We start from the raw sequence: 26,575 nt of genomic DNA on the forward strand, positions 1-26,575 counted from the left end.
ACGCAAAGAAAGTAAATAAATCTTTCCCAGTTCCCCAAAGGGGAGCACACTTGAAGAGCATCGGGGCCGGTGTTTACAAAACGAATTCAGCAGCAATTTTTACTCAACTATTGTTGTTAGTGCGAAAGTTAACATTCCATAAGTCGCACGACCTAAGGGGTCAGAATCGAAAGAAATGGCTGGCAAAAATTCAAATTTGTAGCAATTCGTTCACTTCAAAGAGCAAAAGTTTGTTTTTCAATTTGTGGAAACGTGTTAAAATGAAAAGGTGCGAAACAATCAAATAGACTAAACTGCGGCCATTTTTTTTGTTTGCTTTTTAAATCCAGTTCTACGATGTTGTTCGGTCACACCACATTTTAATTTCACGGGAAGCACGGGTTTAATATTGTTCAATCTAGAAGACATTTTTATGTAACGCTCAAAAAAATAACAATAGTTTTAAATGGGCAAAAGAATCGTCAGTTCATGAAATGTTTTGTTTTTTAAAAATAAAAGGCTGATAAGTCAACATTCAGAGTACGATACAAATAAATGCCTTACAATTATTTGTGAAATTGATTTGAAATTGTTCTATTTTTTTCAACTCAAATTACAATACTTCTCATTTTCTACTCATAAGAAAGGGCTGGTTTAGGTTGACAGAAGCGGCCATGTTGAAAGTGGTTTAGTTTGACAATAGGTTTTTTTCTCTTTGTTTATCCCATCCCAGCTAAAAATGATCTTTGCAATGGAGCACCCGCAGTCGAGCAGTTTTTGACAGTTCGCTCCATAAAAAATACATTGTAGAAAAAAGCAAAAACTGCTCGAATGGAAATGCTCCATTCTGAAAATCACCCCGTAAAACATGTTTAAAAATCTCGAAATTTCAAAATGTATATTTAAAATAAACTGTCAAATGCGGGAATCGATCCCGAAACGTTCGACTCTGCAATATACACTACAGCATTGCAGAATCGAAGGCGGGTCTTTACGGAAGTGGTCTCCACTTTTCGAAAAGGTCCTGAAATTCATAGGCCGTTTTAGGAAACTTTGACTGTTTCGCGAACCCGCTCTCGTTCTACTTTGTTTCCGCTGGTCATGGTTGTTTTGGCATCGAGCAGCAAAACCGGAACGTATTTTGTAAAATCAGACAACGTATATTCAAGCAGATCACAACAGCGACGCCGTCCCGCCTCTTTAGGTCAGCCGGCGACAATAACCGTAATAAACGCATCGCGTGTCCCCAAAATAGATTGGACGTTCTTTTCTTTCGTGAATGAAAACACAGCTGGCTTGTCAAATTTCACTTTAGTAATCTTTATTTACACTGGCTTTTCATCTTTTTTTTTTGTTCTACTCTTCGCGTGTTACACTTGCCCTCCTCGTCTTTTTGTTTGCTCAAGTATTGATCTTCAAATAATTACACAACCATTTTTAATCATTATCTATCAATTTTAATAAGAACTTTTTTTTAATATTTTAACAAAATTCTAACTAACTCTCTACATATTAAATATATATGTATGTATATATGTGAGTAAACTTATTGATTGCTATTCATTAAAAAAATCTCTCCTCCTCGCGTGAACTTACCTAAACTGCGATTTACTTCTCATTGAATAAACTAATCTAGAAATAGAGGGACTTTCAACAAATCGGTAAAAGAACGTCAGGAAATCTTTTTTTCTCTTTCTCGCACTCAAACTACTCTCACTAATCATGCTCACCCGTTGCGCACAATTTGCCTGTTTTCCTCTGAGTATTTAAAAAACGTTTTGCAATATATAATGTATACGAGCTACAATGTGGGAAATATTTCCCCTCAAGTTAAACGCTACTTGTGTCCACTTTTTTTTTGGTTTTGTTTTTATCTTCTCTGTAAAAATTTAAAACTACATAACAAGCCAAAAAACGAAGAAAAATCACCCATCTCGCGCTCACACACGGTATCGTTTGCTAATAATTAATGTTTTTTTGTATATCTGTTGTTTTCCCCTCTTATTTTTCTTGTTTGTTTGTAAATTTAGATATTGATTTGCTTCTGTTATTACTGGATTCAGACATTATGCGATTATTGTGGCTTTATTTTTTTTGTCTTCTCTTATTTGCTTTTTTCTCCATTATATACATATTTACACGAATTTTTGTTTGTTTATTTCTGCTTTGGAATAACGATCACTTACTTAATTATTACTGTTTTCGTTTTCTAGCCTTTTAAAGTTGTTCATATTCTCTGAACTAAAGTTTGGAAGTTTCTCTGTGAGTGTTGGTTCACAATCACGATAAATAGAGTTGCTAGCTCTTATGTATTTAGAGTTAAGTTCGAACATGTGTTTGTGTGATGCCGAGTTTGTTTTTTCTTTCTTTCATTACTATTCGATAGAGGAAAATTTCTATAATAACTGCTAACGTCGAATTTAATAAATACCACTCTAACCACTTTTGTTTTGTTCTTTTTTTTTTGCACTAGCTTCTAGATGATCTTATATAAAAATATACAGTTTAATTGACTTACCGTTTATCATTTTATGTTTGTTTTCTTTATGCTTCTCAATCCTAACGTAACACTAGAATATGTTGTTTTTTTCTATTTCTTTTCCACTCTGTTGTTGGTTTGTTTGTGTTTGTTGATTTTACGTTACTGTCAACGTGTTTCGGTTTGTAACAAAACTGTTTTTATTTCTGCTTCTGTATTTTGGGTTGAGGGGACCTTGTTGGAACAATAGAATTCATCTGGATTTATTTTTCTTTCAAATTTTTGATGACAACTGGGAAGTTCGTCACTCAAAAAAGAACCATTTTCTTCAGGTATCGACGTTACTCTCTTGCTCCAAACGTGTGTTTTACTCTTTTTTTTGCGTTTCTTTGATTAATAGTTAATTTACCATAATTTTACATAACTATACACGAAGAAACCGATTTTCATTATTGTTTGATTTTTATCTTTTCTTACGGTAATTTCAATGTAAGCGTCTAAGCGTATCAAAGCCTTCCTTTTTTTTGTTTTCCCAACGGTGCCTCGATCCTGAATAATACCTTTAAACTTATAGTCAAATCAGAAAGACGCCAAAGAAGACTATTGTTTCCAACAATTTTGTGTCTGTTAAGGTTGAAGCCTAAGCCGAAATCTATCGACGAGATCGTGAATCTCAGCGTAACGCACTCTGACGCAATTCGATCAAGGGGTCTTTCATCAATTACGTGGTCTTTTTTGGGGATATTGAGCGAATGACACTCCGCGAAAAATGAAAATATTAAAAGAGACTTGAAATTCGTAGAAAAAAAAAGATTCACGTAATTCACAGACAGCCTTTTAAACTGGTTTTGCAGATTTGTCTGAAGTTTAATATCCAACGGGAGAAAGTTTCACGATCTTGGATTGCGCAATCACACGCGAGTGCCTACGCACTCTTTGGCGTGGGTTTCGATGATTGGGATAACTTGCGGGAGCACATGAGTTATTTCAAGTGAAATTTGTGATTGATTAAACGAAATTCATTTGCTTTATTATTTATTTTACCATTAAAGCAATTCTCTGAGATTTCGGTCATTTTATTGTTTTTGTATTTTCAACATTGCAAAAAAAATGATACACGGTAAAAAAATTGGTTATTTTTCATTTAACTTTTTGTCACTAAAACTTGTATTGCAAAAAACGCTATTTTTATTTTTTTTCACATGTTTAAGGAAACATCAAATGCCAACTTTTCAAAAATTTCCAGGTTATGCAAAAAATCTTTGACCGAGTTATACATTTTTGAATCAATGCTGATTTTTTCTAAAAATCGAAATATTGGTCCCAAAATTTTTTCAACTTCATTTTTCGATGTAAAATCTAATTTGCAATCAAAAAATACTCCAGTGAAATTTTTATAAAGTTTATTGTTTTCATGTTAAATCTATTTTAAGGAAAGTTTTTTTGAAAATAGTCACAGTTATTCATTTTTTTAAATTAGTGTACATGTTTGCCCACTTTTGAAAAAAATATTTTTGAAAAGTTGAGAAAATTCCCTATATTTTGCTTTTTTGAACTTTGTTGATACGACCTTTAACAGGAAAGTTTATGTTTTCTAAGCGTCACCTAAACAATCCACCATTTTCTAATGTCGATATCTCAGCAACTAATGGTCCGATTTACAATGTTAATATATGAAACATTCGTGAAATTTTCCGATCTTTTCAAAAACAATATTTTCAAAATTTTAAAATCAAAACAAACATTTCAAAAGAGCGCAATACTGAAGGTTTGGCCCTTTCGAAATGTTCGTCGTGATTTAAAAAAAATTCAAATCAGGTTTTAGTGACAAAAAGTTCAATTAAAAATCACCAATTTTTTCAGTGTGGTCCTTATCCATACCTACAACTTTGCCGAAGACAAATCGATCAAAAAATTTCTTTCAAAGATACAGTTTTTTTTTTTAATTTTTCGTATATCAGTTTTGTATGAACAGCTGCCAAATTTGTATGGAAAATTATATGGACAAACTAATGATGCAAAATGGCTTTTTTGGACATACCGAAAGCACCAAAAAAGTTTCAGCCGGATTAAAAAATACAAAAATTAAAATTAGAAAAGATCGATTTCGTAGAGAATTGCTCATTAACTTCCAAAACTTCTCTATGTAGTACAGATTGCTACAGTAAAATAATAATTATTTAATGATAAATTACATCTCACAAACTTATGCAACTCTCAACAAAACTGCTTCACAAAAGACGGCCAACGGATGATTTCAATTGAAGGTAATCAAACCGGAGTGGGTCACCATAATTCGTCCATTAGCAAGATTCATGCGCTCCCATCTCAAGGTATTCCATTCGTGTTGGCTATCTGGCTGCTAAATCAATCCAAATAACAAAACTCGAGTCGAAAACTGTTTGCAGAACCAATGCAAAAGTGCTGTCGCATTGCCCATCTACTTAGACCCAGTTCACTAAATGGAGACTTCTCGCGGCAGTGTTGCCAATTTTAAAACTATGAAGAAAATCGCATCTTACGATTTAAATTTGCTGAAAATTCACGAAAATGTATCTTTTAATAACTTAAGTGTAGTGATGAATTCGTAACAATTGCTTGACCTGATCTAGAGAAGAAAAAAAAAGCCAATAATTTTGTACACTTACAACGATCAACTACATAATAGTCAATAATCCGCCATTTTCTCTACCGCACCTCACAAACCTCAACCGTTCGTTCCCCGTCCGCGCACCTTCTAAGCCTGAATGTTTTAAATATGGTGAAAATATAAAATGTACCTCTGTTTTAATGTTTCTATTTACAACTTTACTTGGTGTATAACTCTTAACGATGTTCGCGGGTTCGAGAACGAACGATGCTGTCACATCGCCGAACGCGAACGCGAATTTTTCTCGAGACGATCGAAACTGAAAAACTTTTTTTTTTCTTCAATGTATAACATTATCGTTTTACAAAATAATAACTGAAAAATATATATATTTTCCTTACTTTTGCGCTAGCGCAAAAAATCTTCCTACCTTATTTTATTCAAACTCGATTTAAAATGCTCACGTTGAAATCGCTTCCAAGTTGACGCAGTTGGCAACCCTGGTCACAAGACTAGTAGTAGAGAGGTGTTCAAAAATACTTTTCGTTTGCTGCCGCCGAGTGATTGACAAACGCGCTCTTGTAGGTTTTTCGATGGTAGCGTTTTTTTTATTTTTGCGTTATGGAAGCATTTGTTCAGCGATTTCGGTACCTGCTTTCGGTGATGACAGTTTGTGTGTGTGTGTGTTATTGCAAATAGAACCGCAGCGGTGGAGATGCCCTTAGTTGCTTGGTTTGGATTGGGTGTAAATAAAGTAGAAGCTATTTGAATCGTTATTTTTTTAAGTAAGCTTAGGGTGACGATAAATAAATCACATCCTATTTACACGTATCTCATAAGGTATATCAAAATAAGTTTAGTCTTTAATAGTGATATAGAAAATAACTGCTTTAACGATTGTTTCGTTTTGGAATGTATCAAGTGGGTTTTTGTTTAAGCCGCTCCCTTTTTACAAACAATTAGAATATACACTTTACCACGTGTTCTTCACAAACCTCATCCGTAATGATTACCGTAAATTAATGGAAAGTTTTATTGGGCTTTTCATCATTATTGTGTTTGATTTTTCGCATTGCGCGACATTCTAATTTCTGATTTGTTGAGCAGTTGTTTTCAGTGTTTTTCTTCTTCCTTGCTTTGCTTCATTAGTAGTTAGTTAGTGGTATTTGCTGGTTACAATTACAGAGAGAAGTTACTTTGGTAAATATTGATAGCTACGATAAATTCGATTGAAGATGTCTGTTTTGAACATTGCATTGCTCGCGCTCGATTTTGTTTCCTCTAATCCCTGGACAAAAATAGTGGCTATAAAATATACTTGTCTGTTTGTCATTCCGCTAGATTTATCGAGTTAAAAGTATTCGTGAAACTTGAAGTCGTGCTCTCGGTACTAAAAATATTTTGGTGGTTTCTCTCTACTGATATTTTTTTTCTCTTTCGGGAAACATTACTAACCCTTAACGAAGACAAGAGGATAATCACACGCAAAAAGATATGTTTACTGTTCGTGATGATGAATTTAGACCTCGATGTCTTGCCTTGCTATTTGCGTTTAGAACGCGTACACGGACCTAGGGTTATCAACTGAAGTGCAAACTACTCTTGTTGAACAAATGTCGTGAACCTAAAATGCCTACCTTTGGCCTCACGTAGTCGCTTGTTTCTAGGAAACTTTGAATGTTGTTGATTGTTACGACGATAGGAAATATTATTAATTTTACGAAAGCAGCGATCATTTTATGACGCATCGTTGATTAAAAATTGTAATCGATGAAATTAACGACGATAATTTATTAAAGGAAAAACTTAATAACCAAATTTATTAGCAAAAATAACAAATCAATTGAATATCGTAAATATATCAAAGATTAGTTTTCAAAGCATATAAATAACCATCACTAATTTTAACCGTCAAATTTGAAATTGTGTCGTTTCAGATGCTTTTTTGGCTTTGCGCCAAAATTCTCAATTTCCATAAAAAAAAAACAACTTGAAAATAGGCTCAAATCACATAAAAACAGTGATATCTCCTCTATTGAGGATTAAATCGTTTGCTGTCTTCGGCAAAAATGTGTAATTTTTATGTTAAAAATAAGTTTTCAACCATAACAGACTACTTTAATGATAAAATTTTGAGTTGTTACCAAAAAATGCATTTTACAGACATGGCATAGGGTATATGTCCCTATATTGGGCATGTTATCTAAATTAGGTCTAGCAAACTTTATTTAACGAAATTGGACATTTCACCGAATCTGACACAAAAAACAAAATGAGCCTGTTCGGCGACCGTATTGTACGTTTCTCTCAAAAGTACACGCCGTGCGGCATTTCTGAAACTGCCGTAGACATTGCTGCCAGCAATTTTCTGCGCTTTTGGTGCAATAAAAAAACATACATGGCAACAATGCCCGGCGATTCGAAGAAGAAGATCAACAAAAACAAAATGCGCAGTATGGGATCTGACAGCGAGCATTTGGCGTAAGTGCGGCGCGTCGTTTCGAGGCGTGTCTTTTTCGGGAATACCACGTGCTTCGAAATTTCGACCAATCAGAAGGTGGGTCAAAAACAGGCACATTGAAGGTCGGATCCTAGGAGCAATAGATCCAAAATTGGGACAAAGATGTTTTAGTTTTTTGGGCATAAATGATATTTTTATCAGAAAGATATGTAGCATTAAAAACCTAATTTATTCATGTAAAACAAGCTATAACGGGCCTATCGCAGCCTATGAAAATACATGAAATTAAAAAAATCGCCGAAAATTAATTTTTCCACCCATTTTTGATCTTTAAAAAGCATTGGAAAGATGAACTCTTAAAATTTTAGAAAATTTATGGGTTGGAAGTTTCACTTGTTTTATGTGACTTTGCAAATGTTTAAAAAAAATGACATTTTTTAGGGGTCAACTTTGGCTGTGTTTTTTTATCAACATTTCCCACATTTTAAGTAAAAAGAAGTATGCAGTAATTTTTCTTGTGTCCCAGATAATGCCTCTATGCATTTTTTTACAATTTAAATGATTATGGTGCCATTTTATAGCAGAATATGTGAAAAACAAGCAAAAAATTGAAAAAAAAACTAGATAGGCAAATTGTATTGATAGAAGGTGGTAGAATAGGCCAAATACTACCCAAAACATACATAAACTTAGCAAACTAAATGCAAATTAAAAACTAAAATTGAAACAAGAAAACATTAAACAACAGAAGCTAAGTTTTTCGTAGAACAAAAGTTGCTCAAAATTACCTCCTGAACACGGGAAAAATAAAAATTTTCGAAAAAGAAAATTGGGCAGTAGAGGGTTAAAAGTTTGCTCTGCTTTATATGCTCAAAATGGGGACAACTAGCCTATTTATCTTGTGTAGATCAAGAGATTTGACATTCAAACCTCCACAACTTTGCCGAAGACACCAAAGCCCTAAAACGTCATCCAAAAACATCAAGTAGTATCAAAGTTCCAACCATATGAAGCGTTTAAAAAAAATTATAAAATGTTTTCCAATTTATATAGTTTCATTTGATAATTTAGAAACTGAACATATTTGTGATTTTTCAATAAACATAAACAGCAATTCCATTTGAAAAGAGTCTAAAACAAAAAAAAAGTTCTCCGATCGGGCTCAAACATTTTCTGAGGGTTCCTTGGCCGAAATAATTAGAACCGTTTTTTTTTTTGTTTTTCCATTAAGGTGACCTACATCGTGCTAGGGTGGTTCACATAATTGCAATTTTCGTCATTTTTCGCAAAAACCACTTTAAACAAAATCATATCTCCATGCCATTTCATCCTATTTTAGCTGTTTAAACGCAAAAGAATGGTGATTAGTTCGGCTATTTGGGAAAAATAATAATAAGTTTAGCGTTTAGCACGATGTAGATCACCCTAATGGTCCAACAAAAATACAATAAAAACGGCTCTAACTATTTTGGCCAAGGAGCTCCCAGATTTTTTTTAGCTCGATCGGAGAACTTTTTTTTGGTTTAGGCTCTTTTCAAAATGAATTGCTGTAAAGTTAAACCAAAAATACGGCATAAAACTTTACACAGATCGACTTTTAGCCTGCTTCCAAATATATTAAGTTATTAATAAAATCACAGAGCTGTTTTCTGTTCTTATATACAAATTTAAACACATTTTTAGACATCAACTCGAATCACACAAAAAAAAACCTCACTTTGAAATGTATTTGAATTACCCTACCTAACTAATCGAACATCCTCGGTGTCCAGGTCCAATTGAAATAAATGGCTGCGATGGATTAGAAATAGATAAACTTCAGTAAGTTCTATGCAACATCTGTTTATGTTTTATAACAGAAAATACTGTACAATCCTTCTGAGTTAAACGGGTCATTTATAGCCACCAACTTTTTTTTCGGGTCATTTCTAAATTAATGCTAGATTTGTTTACAATTTCAACTTTACACATTTTTTTTTTTAATTTGGAACCGGATATTTACAGGGTGGTTTCGTTGGACCAAATCTAGAATACTAATTTTGTTTGAATTTTTGTTCAGATTTTTACACGTGCTAAACAGTTGAATAATGTGTGTTGCGCTAGAGTGCGTTCTAGTACTGTTCTTTTATAGAGTGAGCCTCTCTTTCTCACTAAAGTTAACGTACACTGACAGAGTATAGTGGTAAGCGTATTAAAAATGAGGTAAAAAATCTCGATGATGTAAATAGCATCTAGCTCGTCGGCGTTTTCGTGTCGCGGTACGCAGCCACTGGCACGCGAGTCGATGAAAGGACGCAGCCAGCGGGTTGCGGCCTGGCCAAAAAGTACTCAAAAAGGGGGAGAAGAAGATTGTCAACTAGTGGTATCTGGCTGGCTGCTGTCCGCGTCCTGGTCCAGTTGCTCCGGGTGGGACGTTTCGGTTGGTCAGCTCACCCTTCGAAGGTCTTCTCCGGTCTTTCGGGGACATTCAGGGGCGCCGCCGTCGGCTCCGCTTGTGGTGCTGCTTCCGCTGCTGCAGTTGCTGGTCGCACTGCTCGTACTGCTGCTCATCCGTGCGGTATCGTACTCGATCTTGTCCAGATCTTGCTGTTGCAGCGGATGTACGTGAGCCCGGGGAGGAACCTCCGGTGGAATGATCGCCGGCTTGGTCTCCTTCGGTTCCTCATAGTCGTAGAAGATGTTGGAGGTATCGCGCGGCAGATTCACATCGATCGGTTCCGGGTCAACCATCGCGATCACCGTATCACCACCACTGGGCAGCTGGTGCTGTTCCGGCGTATCCGGAGACTCCTTCGGACTCTCGACGCAGATGGTGACCACCGGACGGGGTCCCTCGTCGCAACCACCTAGAATTTGATAATCAACATTCGTGCCAGGGGAGATTTTAATATCGCTTGCTTTGGACGGATCACGAGGCTCTTTCACTTTGGTCTCGTCTAGAAGAGAAGTGAAGTGCGCCAACACGAATACCAACAACACATCGGGGGGATGAGAGAACAATGGAAGAGAGAGAGAGAAGAGAAAGAGAAACACACGGGTGATTGTAGGTGCAACACACTCACACACGCACGCTAAACAATGTAGCCGGCTGTACAGCTGTGAACGCTTCGTGCCTCTTCGTGAAGGCATTTGCAGGGTGGTGCGACATTACTTAAACAACAACGACGACAACGCGGCCGCGCTGATCTTCCTTACCTTTCTCGTCCACGTCCGACTGGTACTCTTCGCTTTCGCGATGCACCAGCACGTGCACCAGCGTCGCTTCGCCGCCGGGCAGCTTGACGAGGTTAGGGCCGGTCGGAACGTCCGGAGACGGTTCCGTCACCAGAATGCTAACGTCTGCCGTCGAGACCGAGAGGGTGTCATCCGCTGGAAGGGTTAATTATTTGAGTAGTCGTTTCATTCAGACGCTGTCACGTATGCTGCCCTAAATGGCATTGTCAGCGATTTTTGGCTGCGTCTTTAAGGCGTCAACATTGGCTGATGCATGAAGTGATTTGTTTACCTTTTTTTTGGTACCCTCCGCAAACGTCAGATCATACAAAATGGCTGCAATTTGTGTTGTTTTGACGTTTGCTGAGTGTTCCGAAAAGTTTGGCTATGTTCTACTTGCAAAAGACAAAAGCACTTACCGACTGCTGCATTCCGGTTCAACCGGAGGGCACTTTGCGCGGAGAAGCCACGCTCCAGCGGAGGTTTCTTCTTCACGAAGCTGGTGGCCCGTTTGTGCTTCACCGGCGGCGTTGGTGACGCCACCGGCGTGGTCTTGTCCAACGAGGTCGGCAACGAGAGGTCCGTTTCGCTCGTCTTGAGCGGTCGCTTTTGCGGCTGGGGCGAGTTGTTGGACTCTTCGACGGCGTCTTGCCGGCCGAGGAAGAACGGAAAGTTGTAAAAGCTCCGCCGCCGGGGACCGGCCTTACCCTCGAAGGAATCCTTCAGCTCTTGCCCGTTGGCGTGCATCTGCTTGACGTCTTTGGCGGTATCACTCGTACCGGACACCAGCATCAACGGAAGGTTCAACCAAGGTCCAGCAAGTTCGCTTAGATCGGAAGCGTCGGAAGCACGAGAGGATTTGCGGGACGATGCACGACTGGAGGTAGCCGTGCCTCGGCGGTGTACCTGCAGGTGGAGGAAGTTCAGGGCGGACAGTTTGCTCTGCCAACCACCGGGACTCGAGGTCTGGGTGTTTTCGTCTTCGAGAGACATCGGAGAGCGCTCTCTTTCCTTCTTCAGCCTGTTTGAAGGGGGAAAGAAAAGGAATGGAAAAGCAATCGTTAATGAATTCCAAATTGGGGAAACCCAAGCACGTAACCATACCTTAGATACTCCCGCCAAGCTGTCTGGATGGTCTTGGCGGCCTTCTCCTGTCGTTTCCAGATGCGCGTCGAGGAGACAATCTCTAACTCCTTACGAGTTGGGAACTGTTTCTTGAACTTCTGGTCCATCTGGTCTTGCAGCTGCTTGAAATTGTCAGTCTCCTCCACATGCCCTAGTACGTGCTTGACCAGGGCATGTAGAATATCCAAGCAGTGAATCTTGTTGCCTTTGGATATTGGCAAGTTAAACGACACCAGCGCGACCGTGTTCGGCTTCGGTATACCCAGCGGGGGTCTAGCGAAGCGATAAAGTCCGACAGCTGGTTAAAGTGAATAAACTGTCCCGCATGGGGGTCGTATTTCGACCACCGGATGTAGAACATCTCCAAATCGTCCTCGACGATTCCGATCTCCTCTTCCTGGTGGGCCTGGTTGAAGTTCTCGAGGATGATGGCGATATACATGTTTATCACAATCATATAACTGATTATAATAAAGCTGGTAAAGTACGTGATTGCCAGAAGCGGATGACCGCAGTCGCCGTTCGAAAGATCGGGAGCCAAATTGCAGTCGGGCGGCTGAATCATGAGAGATTCCAGGACATCGTTCCAACCGGCTGATGTCATGAGTCTGCAATGGAATGGTCATCGTCAATTATTCATCTAAAACAAGCTTATTTCGATTAAGGGCATCCCGTCTGCGGCTTTCAACTTATTTTACCTCCTGCGATGGAGACGACCTAACAATCAACAATCTTACGTACGCAGCCAGAAAAAAACGTCGACCTCACCTAAACAGCAGCTGCATGCTCCGGCCGAACGTCTCAAAGTTGACCATATCGTCGAGGGCACCCTGCTGCCGGACGTGCCCAAACAGAGACATCCCGATGATGGCGTAGATGAACGTGATCAACGCCAGCAGCGCTCCGATGTTGAACAGTGCCGGTAGCGATACCACCAAGGCAAACAGCAGCTTTCGTATACCTTTCGCAGCCTATGAAAATACAAAAAAAAAAACGATAAAGAAGACTATGATGCGATCTTCAGCCCAAGCAGGATCGCCATGCCTTGATCAGCCGCAGTATTCGCCCGATTCGGAACACGCGAACCACGCGCAGCAGCGTCGGCGAGATGGGCAGATCGATCATGATGTCCTCCATCAGGATGCCGAAGATCGAGGCGAGCACCAGCAGGAAGTCGAACACGTTCCACGGGACGGTAAAGTAGTGGTACCGCAGCCCGACGATCTTCACGATCGCTTCCAGCCCGAACACGGTGGTGAAGAACGCGTTGCTGACCTCGAGCACGAAGAAGACGGCGTGCGGTTGATCGTAGTGCTCGATGCCCATCGTGAGCATGTTCAGGAAGATCAGCACGAAGATGGCGATTTCGAACCTGGAAGAACCGGTTCATCGATTATAAGGATTGTGTGATTACCCGTAAACATACCTTCGCGAGTTGGAAAGATCGTAAAACATGGCGAGAAACTGGTTGATCGGTCGCTTGATCACCTTCTGCGGCTTCTTGCGGCCCAGCTTCTTCATGGCAGTGTAGTAGTGCTTTTGCGACTCGGTCAGGAACATCTCCAGCACTCCGCCCTCGTACTTCTTCTTCAGCATGTTGAAGTTGTCGATGATGACTCCGATGAACAGATTGAGCGTGAAGAACGATCCGCACACGATAAAGATCACAAAGTAGATGTAAGCGTACAGGTTCGCTTCCCGCTGGGGCTGCAGGTCGACGCCTCGGGCATCCACCGCGTCCGCCATTACCTCCATCCACCCTTCAAAGGTGGCCTGTTCGGGAAAACCGGTTAGCAAATTCGCGCACCTGGTCAAAGAGTCGGAATTCCAATCCCAAAGAGCAGCTACTTACCACCTGAAACAGTGCCAGGTAGCCCATACCGACGTGATCGAACGTGATCTTGGAGTTGATCCAGGTGTAGTTCTGGGCGAAGCATTGCCACTTGTCGTTGACGATCTAGACGGCGGGAGAGAAAGAGCGGAGAGAACAGCGCGGACAAAGCAAAACAAAGAGCGAGAGAGCGGACGAGCGCAGAAATGGGCGGGGCGAAAAGCGCAGAAGGTGGAGTTCGAGAATCGATATTAGTTCGGATTTTTTTTTCGAAAAAGGGGCGTTGTAAGTTTGGCTGTGGAAGAGAGGGGCGGAGCCTAGCATGGCAAGTTGAGCATAAGGTGGGAGCGGCGGTGGATACTTACGTGGATCGGCAGCAGTTCGCCGTCTTCGTCAACGCACTTGAAGAACTTCCCGCCAAAAAACTGTACGCCCATGATCGAGAAGATCAGCCAGAAGACGAGACATACTAGGAGTACATTGAAGATCGACGGGATCGCATACATCAATGCATTCACTACTATTCTCATGCCCTGCCATCGGGATATTGCTCGCAGGGGACGGAGCGCGCGCAACGTTCTGAGCGAGCGTAGTACTTTCAAGTTTTCGTTCTCCTCGATCAGCAACGAGAATACCGACACCTGTGGACGGAGAAATCGGGGAGAAACCGCGGCGTTCGGTGGTCGTTTGTTGGTGTGCGAAAGAGAGAGAAAGAAAACAGAGAGAGCGTGTGTCGTGGCGAATTAAAACTCGCGATTAGCCAGGTGGTTTACTCAATGTTTGATAATTTCAAGAGAGAGAAAAATTTGTGTTTGATCGAGAGAATTCGAAAGTGGTGGTAAAGAGAGCATTCAAATTGGAAACAAAAATCATTATTCAACGAAACAAAAACCAAGGATCATAGAAAAAGAGAGATAAAAAAAAACAAAGAAATTTAAAAACCACCAAAATACGTACGAATACGATGATAAAGTCCAGTATCGTCCAGAAGCTGGAGAAGTACTTGGTAAACCCCAGGGCGACCCACTTGAGCAACATCTCGATGACAAAGATCAAACAGAAGACAAAGTTGGTCCAGTAGAGGATCTGCTTGAGCCGCTTGTTCTTGTCCAGGTGGATGTCCTCGAAGCAGAGCGTGATGCTGGACGCAAAGATCAGCACCAGCACGAACCACTCGAAGGCGGGCGTGTCGACGTACTGCAGGGTGGACTGCCGAAATCGGTACCAGCGCTGGCCGAGGTCGGTCTTGAGACAGTTGTCCCAGCACTTGCATCTGGGGGTGGCGGCGGCGGTGGCAGGAAAGAAAACGAGGGTTGTTTTTTGCGTGAGACGAAGATCATTTAGTGCGCGCTGAGAGTGTGCGTTGAGCTTGTGACCAGTCTCGGGGTAAGACAGACGGGAGATCGGGTGTGGCATGTATTGAATCACTGGCTTTTTGAGGATCTTTGAGAAGCTCTGATTTTTTTTACCATGTTTTGCACTTTTTGCAACAAAAAAAAGAAAAAAAACTTTGGGAAATATTTTAATGACAAGTACTACAAATACTACCGTTACCTGAAGTTTAATTTGAATGCGAAATCATCAAGTTTCGATTCCTAAAATGATCATGTATGACTATTTTAAATTTGCCTAAGAATCTTTCAAGTTTGGTCTGCCCGTTCCTCTATATTGCCACAAAAAATTTGCATTCAGAAAGATATTATAAGGCCTAGAAGATGAATTTAATAACAATAATTAGGCTTAAATTTTTTTGTGAGCCTAATTCAATACATCAATTTTTTTAGGCCACCAAATCCATTGGAAAACTCTGTTTAGTTACAGAACAGATCAGCTGAGCAATTCTCCACCAAAATCGGAAATGGCTTTCATTTGTATTTTTTATTTGGCTCAAACTTTGTAGGGGCCCTCCCTAGGACCGAAGAAGTCATTTTGTGTCATTTTTCAACCCATGCAAGGTTCCATACAATTTTTGCAGCTGTCCATCCAAAAATTGTACGTGAATTTTCGAATATCTGTATCTTTTTGGTGTATTCGGCAAAGTTGTTGGTATTAATTAAAACTACTTTTAAAAAGACCGCAAAAAATCGCCAATTTTTTTAATAATTTTTTTTTATATTTTCCGAAAACCGTTTTTCTCGATTTGTGAAATTTGATGATATATTTTAGGAGACAAAAATCCGTAACTTCTGAGTCAAAGAGAAGTAGGGTAGAGTAGTCATCAATGAGACACGGGGAACAATGATAAAATGGCTCTCACAAGTCGTAGTTTCAACCAATCAGGCTCATATTTGGGGGAAAGGTGTGTCTACTGGATACACGTCTGCCATATAAGTGGCTTTGATTGTGGACGCTCCCTTGAAAAGTTATTCATAAATGTTTGATTCTGGGGTGTAAAAGTAAATCATGGACAAAAAATACTTTTTCGCTCGTAGGCTGCCATTTACACCAAAACTAACATTTCTTCAAATGTCTTTCGACGTTCCATAGGGATTAAGTTGGGCTACAATGTCCTTTCATTAGATTTGGCCAAAATTTAGAATACACCCAGGATCCAGGACTGTCTCATTGTTCCCCACTCATTTCAGCCCATGGGTAACAATGAGACACTTTGATTTTTCTTCAATAAACTTTTCAAAATCGATGGAAATCTTTCAAAACATGAATTAAAAGTGATTTTTGGCATATTTATAGAATTTAAACTTCATTTAACCAAAAATACAAAGTTATTTGGTATTAATATATGGATTTTACAAATTTAAATACTTTTTAGTGTAACTTTTTATATTAAAAGTTTCATGTTTGCAAAATTGCTCTAAAATGTTCAAGGCAAGTCACCTGCAATGGAACAATACAAAAACATGATGTTTTACTAGAAAAACTTTGATTTTCGTAGAGTGTCTCATTGTTCCCCCGCTGTCTCATTGTTCCTGCCAAGTGCGTCTACAATGAGACAGTTGAATAACTCTGGCTGTAGATGTCGGATCGATCTCATATTTTGGTCAATGATAGAGCACATTAAAAGAAAGATAATGCAACTAAAAGCTCATTAAGACATGCTGATGAAAAAATTAGAAAAATCGTTGAAAGTTGAAAACCAAAAGTGTCTCATTGATGACTACCCTACCCTACGGATCAAAATTGTGCCACCGAGCTTGATTATTTGAAAAATATGTGTTTTTGTAAGTATTAAAATTGTATATTATTTTTTCCAGTTTTCAATTTTAAATCAAAATTTTGATCGAAAAGTACTTACTTAATTACATTTGATAAGTGTTCAATTTTTTTCGAAGAGTTCAGAAAATATCCTATGAGATTAGATTAGAAATTGTTGTCCAAAATTTTCAAATTATTAGTTTCGAGAAGAATATGAAACTTTCACATTTTTGTTTCACATGGCATGGTTTTAAACATTGAAAATTGGATGATTAGTTGCTGAGAAATCGGCATCATAAAATTGGGGGTTGTTTGAGTTAGACTTAGAGGAAATAATATGGAGAGTTTGATGCTCGATTAAAGCTCCAAAAATACTATTTAGGCTATAAACTTACCAGCAACAACACCGCCTCGAGTAGGCACGCGAATGTATGTCACTTACTGGCCAGAAAGATCAAATTTAATGCACATTTGATCATAATTTCAATTTTACGAGATCATTTCTCATCATTTTGGTGGCACACACATCCACACGCAAGATGAGAACTTAACTGCTTAACGAAAGTCGCCATCAATATATTTTCACTTGCGCTAACGTTTTCAATGCGTTTAAGATATGAAATTGATTCCAACTACCGGAAACATGTTCTTTTGAACATTAGTTAATCACTAACTTGAAAAATAATCCCAAAACATGTAAATAATGAGCAAGCGCCATCGAAAAAAAAAACAAACGCGCCCAGTCTTTTGACGTTTGACTTTTGACGATCCATTCCAATCGAAAGCTGAAGAAAACCGAGCGAAAAGCGAAGGCAAATAAAGAACAAAGGGTGGCCACCAACACCACCAGCAGCGCCTGTTGGAGTGAGTTAGTGATGCCAGAAAACTTTCTCTATAAATGCTACTTCTCCCCTAAATTTTACATTTTTAAGGATATTTTGTGAGCATTTCGAAAAATAATATCAAAAATGGACGATCTATTTTTTTTAATCTGAAAACTGTTCTTTAGCTAAAATCAAACGTTGCGTTTATAGGGTGACGATTCTCGAGATTTTCAATTTCCCGGGAATCGAGAGTGGAATTTGGCCATTTCCCGGGAATTCCCGGGATCCGGGAGTTATTTTTCTGACTACACAGTAAAAAAAATCTGTGTAAAATCGCATGCAAAAGCATGCACATCACCTTTGTGAGCAAAAGCATGTAATATTGTATGCGAAAAAGTGTACATAAAAAGCATGTACAAAAGAAAAATAAATAAATTTTGTACACCCCAAAAATAACATCATCTGTTGTGAGTTATATCCAGATTTCCAAGTCAGCGCCCCAACCATCTCAGCTATCTCGCCGCTGTGAAGTTAGCTGGATCAACACCGATGTAGCTGTATGTTCCCCATACATCGTATGCAGCTAATTCAGTATACGACGTACGGAAAACCTACTGGTACATCGGCATTGGACACATCATTTACAAGACGGTGAGATAGCCGAGACGGTTGGGGCGCGGACTTGGTAATCGGGATATGACTATCAACAGATTGATGTTATTTTTGGGGCGTGCAACATTAATTTATTTTTCTTTTGTACATGCTTATTATGTACACGTTTTCGCATACAATATTACATGCTTTTGCTCACAAAGGTGATGTGCATGCTTTTGCATGCGATTTTACCATCGGATTTTTTGCTGTGTATGCCAATAGTGGCAGTTATCTAAAAGAAGAGTAAATAGTAAGTTTTTTTTATTGAATTTACTAACAATTGATTCTTAATTGAGGTATCCTTATTATTTAGAAGAACTATACTTACCTTATGTTTTTTTTTAAATCAGCAAATACAAGATTGTTTCTTGAGCTTTTTGGGACTCTGGGACTGACTGGGAATTTTAGTTTAAAATGTTTACGAATAATATATAATTTCCCAGTATCGGGATTTTTGCAATAACTTCACAAAGGTTGCCAGAGTTTTTTTCCCCCAAAATATAATTTAATATTGAGGTTGACGTGAAACACAAAATGACTTATTGACATTAAAAAAAATTACCTTGATACAGTGAAATTAACTTTGCTATACTCGAGAGAAGATATGGAAATTGAATAAAGCTTAGAAATAATAAATAAAAGTTATATTTAAAAAAAACTTCAAATTTCATTTCAGGGGTGTAACTGCTATGTATACTTTAAGGTAAATTTTGGGTTCCACAATTTTTTGGCTTCTCTCAATTATAATTATTGAAATTTAAAATTTACATTTTCTGAATAAGAAGATTAGAGAAGAATTGGTCACTCGTCACCCTCTAGTTGCGTTTGAACGTTTAAAACATGTTAAAAAAACAAAATACAGATTTTAGGAAATTGTTTTGTTTTTGTAAAAAAAAAAATAATTTCAAAATCGGGAGTATGCTTTTTTACTTTTTATTCAAATAGTTCTCACCAATACCACTAATCGATTTTGCCGAAGTGATCAGAAAATTCATAAAAAAGCAGATTTTCTTAAATTCAGCCTTTTATGAAGAAACCAATGATACAAAATGGCTTTTTTTAAGTTTGAGACAAATAAAAAATACAAGTACTAAAAATGCATGAAATTGATCGATATCGTAGAGCATTGCAAAATTTATATTTAAATCCAATTTTCCACTTAGAAGACCACAAAAGATGATAATCCATTTTTTTTAACATGCATTCGGTTGCTTTTGTGCAAGCATTTTGATAACACAAAATCTGAGCATCCCACCTCAAAACCGATGATTTCCAAAACATGCCTCATCTGTGTCCTTACCCCGAAACTGGTTTGTTTTTGGAGGGAAGTTGCGAAGAATGTACAGAACCTCCTGTTTTATAGATAATTACAATAGAAAAAATAAATAAATATTTAATTACACAGTTATCAAGCACACATAACTCTTCAAATATCTTGAATTGGTTTAAATTACGACACTTTGGTGTTCCACTTTATGTCTGCTTGTCTGTGAATTTAATTAATTATTATTATGATATTTTAACAAAGCCTAACAAATAGAAGCATGCATTTTTCTATTACAAATCTATGATACAATGGGGGTTTTGTCGGGAGCGTGTATTGAAAAAATATGCAGGTTTAGTGGAGAAGTTCAATCTTTGTTTGGGTTTTATTAAATATTTTTTTATGGTCAAGCTGATTTCGACAAAATTAGCATGCAGTAATGCGATTAAATAAAAGTAAATAGTTGGCAAATGTTCTACTGGGCATATTTGTATTGCACTGTATAGTTACAAAAAGGAGTAAGTAGGTACCGTAAACCGGGGTGACTTTGATAGGATTTCAATTTGTTTTTGAAATATTTTCCAACAGGTAAAGTTTTTCTCAAGATTATTATTTTTAAAACATGTACTGGGGTAGGCCACACAAAGTCCATGCACTATTTTGGAAAAAAAGTTTTTTCAATAGTGTTTAGAAAAAAAGTTACGTTAAAAATTCTTAGTTTAAATTCCGGGGTGACATAGTTTTTCTTGTTAAAATCATAGTTTTTCTTGTTAAAATCATATTTAAACTGTTCAAACTTTATTTGTACGTTAAATGTACCATCTCTAAAGTAGCTGATATAGTTTTAAAGAAAAAAAATCAATGTTTATATTTAGTTAACTAAGTTTATAAGCTTTTTATCAAAATACTAATAAATTTTACATAAAATTGTTGAAAAGTAGGAATTTTGCCTGAAATTTGTTAAAACTAGTTTTGTTTATAAAATTATCGATTTATATTGCATTTTAAACTGAATACAAAGCATGAATCACAAGTTTTCACATTTTACATGAAATTTGTTCAACTGAAATTGCCTTTAAATTTGGAGATTTTTTTTTAAATTGTGTTTCAAGGACACATAATTTTTATCATTTACAAACTTATTTAACATTCCCCTAGTGAAAAATTGTCCAAAGAACCCGAAAATGCATTCCGTTTTCCGATTCAAAATCATATTCATTGAGAAAACCATGACACTTTGAGAAGTTTTAAATAATGATTTCAACAACATATTCTTAATTATAGTTAACTAAAATTTTAAACATTTCAAAATTTTATGCAAAGTTCTTCTTGAGGTACTTTGAACACTTCTCTACCACGGTCGGTATGATTCTGAACCATTCCGTACGTATTTTAATTGTACTCTTCATTTTGCGGAAAAATCACAAACCTATCAAAGTCACCCCCGGCTATCAAAGTCACCCCGTTTTACGGTATTTCTTTTTAGTTTGAAAGAAAATATTTACAAACAGCGTTTCAATGAAGTATGAAAGCACGCATTTAAGTAGGTATTTAAGCACGCATTAAATTGTAGACTAAAGGCTCAGTATGAAAAGGCTTCAAATTTTTTTTAGCAAATACTTAAAATTCAAAAAAATATATTTGCAATCTTTATCGTTAGATGCAAGCAAATTGTATGAATCGACAAACTACTTAAGAAATGAGTTATTTACAAAAACACAGCTTTGCCATGTTCCAGTTAAGAGCCCTTTTCAGAAAAACTCGCTTCACCGAGGTCCAAAAGCGAATGCATGAACATTCTCTAAAATCTCGTCTAAAAATTGACCTTCCATAGCTCACGGTGAGATTGAAAGATGGAGCGTATAGCGAGCAAATCAAGAAGTTTAGTAAGTAAGTTTAGTCAAGTTTGTGCTACAGTTCTGCCTGTTGAAATAAAGTTGTTGGTGGAAAAGTTGTGGTTAGGTACAGGGTGGAGGGAGGTTTAGAATGACGAAAGCGGAATTGCAGAAGCTGGTGGGGAAAACCGAGAACCGGGATCAATTTTTTTTGTTGGCTAAACATCGACGCATCCTGCACACTACTCTCTACCTGGGGTTGGAGGGGGTGAGTGGTGTTTCGGTTGTGTGAGATTTTGAGGATTTTCATCGTGATATTTTTGGTGCGGGGGGCAATTTCCGTGCGCCTTCAGTGCCAGAATGAACCGAATTTTTCCGTAACCAATAGTGTGGATGATGCACTCCGTGTTTTTTGGGTGTGATTTGACGTTGCAGAGGTACAGTCATCCCTCATATTCGGAACAGTTTACAGATCGGCCAACGTTCAACAAATCATAGAAAATCGATAATTGAACATAATAATTTGCTTTTTCCTTCATATGAAAGCTTTTCTTGCGATCTTTCGATTGATGTATAGACCGGCTGTACACTTTTACGTTTTATATAAAGTTTTTAAAGAAAAACATTGACCCTTGAAATCCACAAATTCGGAACACTTTTTTCTTACGATGTAAACAAACTTTTGTTTTCTCTCCAGGAGTACATATTTTTACAAAAAAAATGACTTCACACTCTGAAACCAATAAAACTCAAGCTTAGTGATGCTTTGAACATGGTCTGATAACTTTATTGTGAAAATATCAATTAAATTCAGATGTTCCACAATTGTGGGAGGCACAATAACATCCCACATATATAGAACAGGCAATTTGGAGGCAGTGTTTTGCTGCTCTGGATAAAATAGTCTTGAAATGAGATTTTTGTTCAAAAACTACTATTTTTACTAGTGAAATAGCGAGAGAATGTCCAAATAAAGGTCCTAAAAATATCAGGGACAACAGAAAAGTTGCATTTTGCATCCTATTGCCAAATTACCACAAAAGTGTTCCGAATTTGTGGGTGTTCCGAATATGTTGGATGACTGTACCACATAGAACTGTGTAACTTGCGCGTTTGTTCTCTGTGGCAGTTTGGTGCACTTTTGGTGGGTTGTGGACTGTTTTGCCGGAAGTACACATTAATTACACTCAAACACTGAGACACACACACACACACACACACACCGAGTACTGGGCACATCCACCTAGCGGAGGGCGTTTCTTGCCTGTGCGGCGTGTAATACTCACTTTTCGTAGCACTTTTGGGGGAAGCAGTCCTGCGGTATCTTGGGCGCCTTCCGACGGCCAAAGCTGGGGAACGCCATCGGGTCGTCATAGACGCCTTGCGAATTACGACGACCACCAACGGTGATGTCGTCCACGTAAGACACCAGACAGTGCCACGGCTTCCCCGCTAGGTTCACTGTTGGGGAGGGGAGATGATCATAATTAGAGAGTGTTGTTTCTTTTTTTGGCAGGTGCTTCTGAGCTTACAAGGCGCGTCGGATTCGTAGGTCTTGTACGGAGTCCGCTTGGGCGTCGGCTGGGCCGAGCTGTCCTGTCGGGACGTCTCGCCGTATGTGACCGTCTTTTTGAGCGGTGCCTTGGGCGGTTCCACGATCGTGGTTTGCCCACCGTTTTCTTGAGCAATGTTCCGCTGGAACTCCTGTATGCTGATGCCTATTTGGCGGGTATTTTCGCCGATCGGTTTCTCGCAGTTTTCCACGCTGTAGCTGCTCTTGAGCGAGAGTGTTTCCAGCCGATCTTTGGAGAGGTTCTTGCGTGGAAGCTTTTCGCTGGAGACCTTCGGCACGGTCGCCTTCTCGTCCTCGTTGCCCTCTTCGACGCGTTCGATCAAGCTGAGCCGCTTGATGCGGTCGAAGCTGCTGTGGAAGTCGTTCTTCCGTCGGAACACGATTGGGATTGTACTGATGTTGTTGTTGTTGCTGTTGCTGGTGGTTGGTGGATCCAAACCGGGTGTCAGGAATTGTTTGTCCTGCTGTGCGGCGGCGAACGGTGCCTGCAGTTGATCACAGAGTTTCTTAATCTCTAGTCCCATGTTGAACTCCTCGTCGGTAATGTTGCGCTGCTTCTCCAGGCTGCGCCGCTTGACGCCTCACTTCGCTGAGTATTGCTATCGGTATTACTGCTATTACTATCGTTACCGGTACTAGTCCTAGGGTTATTGTTACACGTATTACTGTCGTTATCACTAGTATTATTGCCATGCGTGTTATTGTTGTCTTTACTACTCCTATAGTTACAAACGGTACTGGATTTGGGCCTCCGCAGACGGACCACTTCTTCCATCACAGCCTTCGACGGGCACGTGATCGTGTCCGAGTTGCGGCGTTCGCGTTCCGGCGACGTCGGAGGTTCCGTCTGCGAGTGACTTCGACCCAGCGACAGCGATTTGAGGCTCTTCAGCTCCGTGTCGAAGCTGTGGATGATGTCGTCAAACTCGGACGTCTTCACGAGCGGTTCCTTGTCGTCCGAATCGGGTCGAGACAGCAGACTGCCATTGTCCACCGAGATCATCGGTCGCTGTGGCATCTGCTGCTTGTCCAGCGATCCGCAGATGCTGCCCCCTCGCCGGTTCTCCAGCGCTTGAAAGATCGAATTGGATATACTACTTAAATTAGACTTTAGGCTACCGTTGGAGATCTTCCGATCTGGAGAGTAGATGATGTCCTCCTTCTTGGAGTTGAGCAGCAGACTTTCGGTGTCCGCTTCGACGATCGCACTGCTGTAGCCGACCGTTTCGCTGAAATAGTTGTTGCTGCTGTCGAACTCGTCGTTCAGGAACTGAAACAGCTCCTTCTGCTCGCAGTTGAGCAACTCGTCCTTCAGGTTCATCTGGTTCAGCAGCTCGTCCTGGTCGATCGAGAGTGTGTTGAGCGAGTGGTCCGACAGACGGTTGGCGGCCAGCACCGCCTTGCGCATACTACTGCTGGTACTTGGCGAACGTTGTTGGCTGATCGGCTGCGAAGCCGGCTGCGGCGGGGAGGCCGTTATCGATTTGTCTAAACTACTTTTCCTATCGGCTACTAAAAAATGATTATCTTCACGTCTAGGTACTACCGTCTGTGTCTGTGTTGGCGTTTGGATGAGCGAGATATTGCTGTTGCGTAGGTAGGTCGACCCGGCGTTCAGCACCTCCTGCACGAGCGGCGAGTGGCACTTGGCCAGCGAGGTCGCCAACGAGTGCGCGCTGGAAGTCCGCGACGAAGTCTTGTCCAGCGATTTCCGATAGCTCGGCGAGCGGTTCAACAGCGACTTCTGGTACTGCAAGTAAGCCTCGTCGTACGGAATGTGGATCGACTGCTCGTTCGGGTTGATCTCGGAAGCACTGATGGGATTGAGGGCACGCAGCTCGAGCGACTCCGTCACCGTCGGTTCGTCCTTGCTCTGCTGCGTGCCAAAGCCGGAAGACATTTGCTGCAGGATCTTGCGCTCCACGTCGGTCATCTGCACCGGGGCCGCCACCACCGACTGCACGTTGTCGTCCGGGAGTTGCCGGTCGTCCATCTGGGACACCGTTTCCTGACTGCCCGAAATGGTACGCAGCGGTCGATCTTTCAGCGGAATCTCGTAGCACAGTTCGTCGTTGGGGACGTTTCCCAGCGCCAGAGATTCCTAAAAAATATTACCATAGATTAAAAACTACCCGACTTCAAACCCCAACTCTCCCCCCAACCTGATAGCTGTGGCTGTAGATCGGTCCCGCTCCTCCGACCACGCCACCCCCGCTGGTGATCGTGCCCCCACCGGGCACCACCACCATCGACCGGAACTCCCCAGGAAGCACGATCGCGGAGTCCTTCAGTGCGGCCGTGTACTTTTGCTTCTCCTCGCGCTGCTTGATCACGATCTCGTTGACGAGCTGCTCGAGCCGGGTGTTGGACTCGTTCTCGTTCTTCTCCTTGTTGGCGTTGCGCTTCTTCCGGACGATCGACCGGATGCGCTCGAAGCTGCGCGCCAGCTTCGAGTCCTCGCCGACTTCCTGCGGTGGACAGTGAGGCATTAGTCTTTGGAGGGGCTTCTTTTTTTTAGTAAGGCGGAACGTTGGAAGCTTGGGCTTAACGTCGCTTGGACAAGCAGTTTGTACTACGACTACACACTAAGCTATGCGGAAACCCGGAGAACTTCTAGATATTGATCTACAATTAAGCTACAAGCGTTAGCACACCCTGAATAACCCAAAAGAGTAGTGTACATTTCTATCTATCCTAGTAGCTATTCAACCTAATTCAACAAGATGGCGGCGATGACGCCATTTTTTCTCGCATGGTCGCCATCTTGTCGCGATCTATCAGGGGGAGGAGGGGCTGTACACAGCTCAGCCAAGTGCGTAGCAGTGGGCGGATAAGCTATTCTTGTTTTTTTTTTTTTTTGAAGAAAAAGTGAGTTTAAGGTGAGATTTTTCCCAAGTAAAAATATTGAAGAAGAAATTTTGAAAATTAAGAGTAGAACTGAAATCGCTCGTCAACGGTTTTTACCTGCTCGAAACTCTATAGACACGAATAGAGGTTATGTTTGTTTTTTGATTTAGTGGATTGTTTGGAGTGATTTTTTTTGTGATTCAGTGATGGTGTCACGCGGTTCCGTCGGTACAAATCACACGGTGATTCACAGACACGAGGTGGACAGTGTGTAGTGATTTGGTTCGTATTTTTGTGTTGTTTTTTGGACAGATTGTTTGTTTTCCAAAGAAGTGCCCGGAAGTTGGAAGGAGAAGAGTGCCGACGTTGGTTTTGTGGGTAGAGTTTGGTTTGGAAAGTTGCAGGAGATTTTTTTTTTATTTGTGTTTCGGTGGCCGATTTGGAGAGAGGAGAAACATACACACATTTAATATAGTAAATTTTGTTGGTTAATTGCTGCTATTCTACGTTTATGATTGATTCGATGAAATTATAAGTTTTAGTGTACAGTGAGATATTTCCAATGTGATTTCTAGGTATGTAACAGTTTGCGTTAATCTTCATTGCTTCTAAAATCAATCTTTATATGAGTGCTTTTTTCGTGTTTCATTTGAAACTATCCGTCCTAACAAATCTATACATTTCTAGTTTTGTTGGTGCTCGCTCGCACGCACACGACCAAACGTTTGTTTTGAAAGTGTGCGTGAG

The 26,575-nt window shown here is 39.9% G+C and overlaps 1 protein-coding gene across 1 annotated transcript in view; it reads right to left on the reverse strand.

Moving 5' to 3' along the window:
• Nucleotides 1–8,332: 8,332 nt before the first annotated feature.
• Nucleotides 8,333–26,575, reverse strand: part of LOC6036601 (sodium channel protein 60E) — a 396,931-nt gene continuing 378,688 nt past the window's right edge. Inside the window, 16 exon segments of the mRNA XM_038261893.1 lie at nucleotides 8,333–10,445; nucleotides 10,705–10,878; nucleotides 11,142–11,743; nucleotides 11,827–12,121; nucleotides 12,124–12,455; nucleotides 12,616–12,818; nucleotides 12,892–13,219; nucleotides 13,274–13,620; nucleotides 13,700–13,804; nucleotides 14,044–14,319; nucleotides 14,636–14,951; nucleotides 22,695–22,869; nucleotides 22,941–23,558; nucleotides 23,561–25,082; nucleotides 25,144–25,449; nucleotides 25,946–25,957. Of these exon segments, the coding sequence (XP_038117821.1) occupies nucleotides 9,934–10,445; nucleotides 10,705–10,878; nucleotides 11,142–11,743; nucleotides 11,827–12,121; nucleotides 12,124–12,455; nucleotides 12,616–12,818; nucleotides 12,892–13,219; nucleotides 13,274–13,620; nucleotides 13,700–13,804; nucleotides 14,044–14,319; nucleotides 14,636–14,951; nucleotides 22,695–22,869; nucleotides 22,941–23,558; nucleotides 23,561–25,082; nucleotides 25,144–25,449; nucleotides 25,946–25,957 (6,123 nt within the window). The 3' untranslated portion in view covers nucleotides 8,333–9,933.

This window comes from Culex quinquefasciatus, chromosome 3 (genome assembly GCF_015732765.1).
Source record: "Culex quinquefasciatus strain JHB chromosome 3, VPISU_Cqui_1.0_pri_paternal, whole genome shotgun sequence".
Classification (NCBI taxonomy): Eukaryota; Metazoa; Arthropoda; class Insecta; order Diptera; family Culicidae; genus Culex; species Culex quinquefasciatus.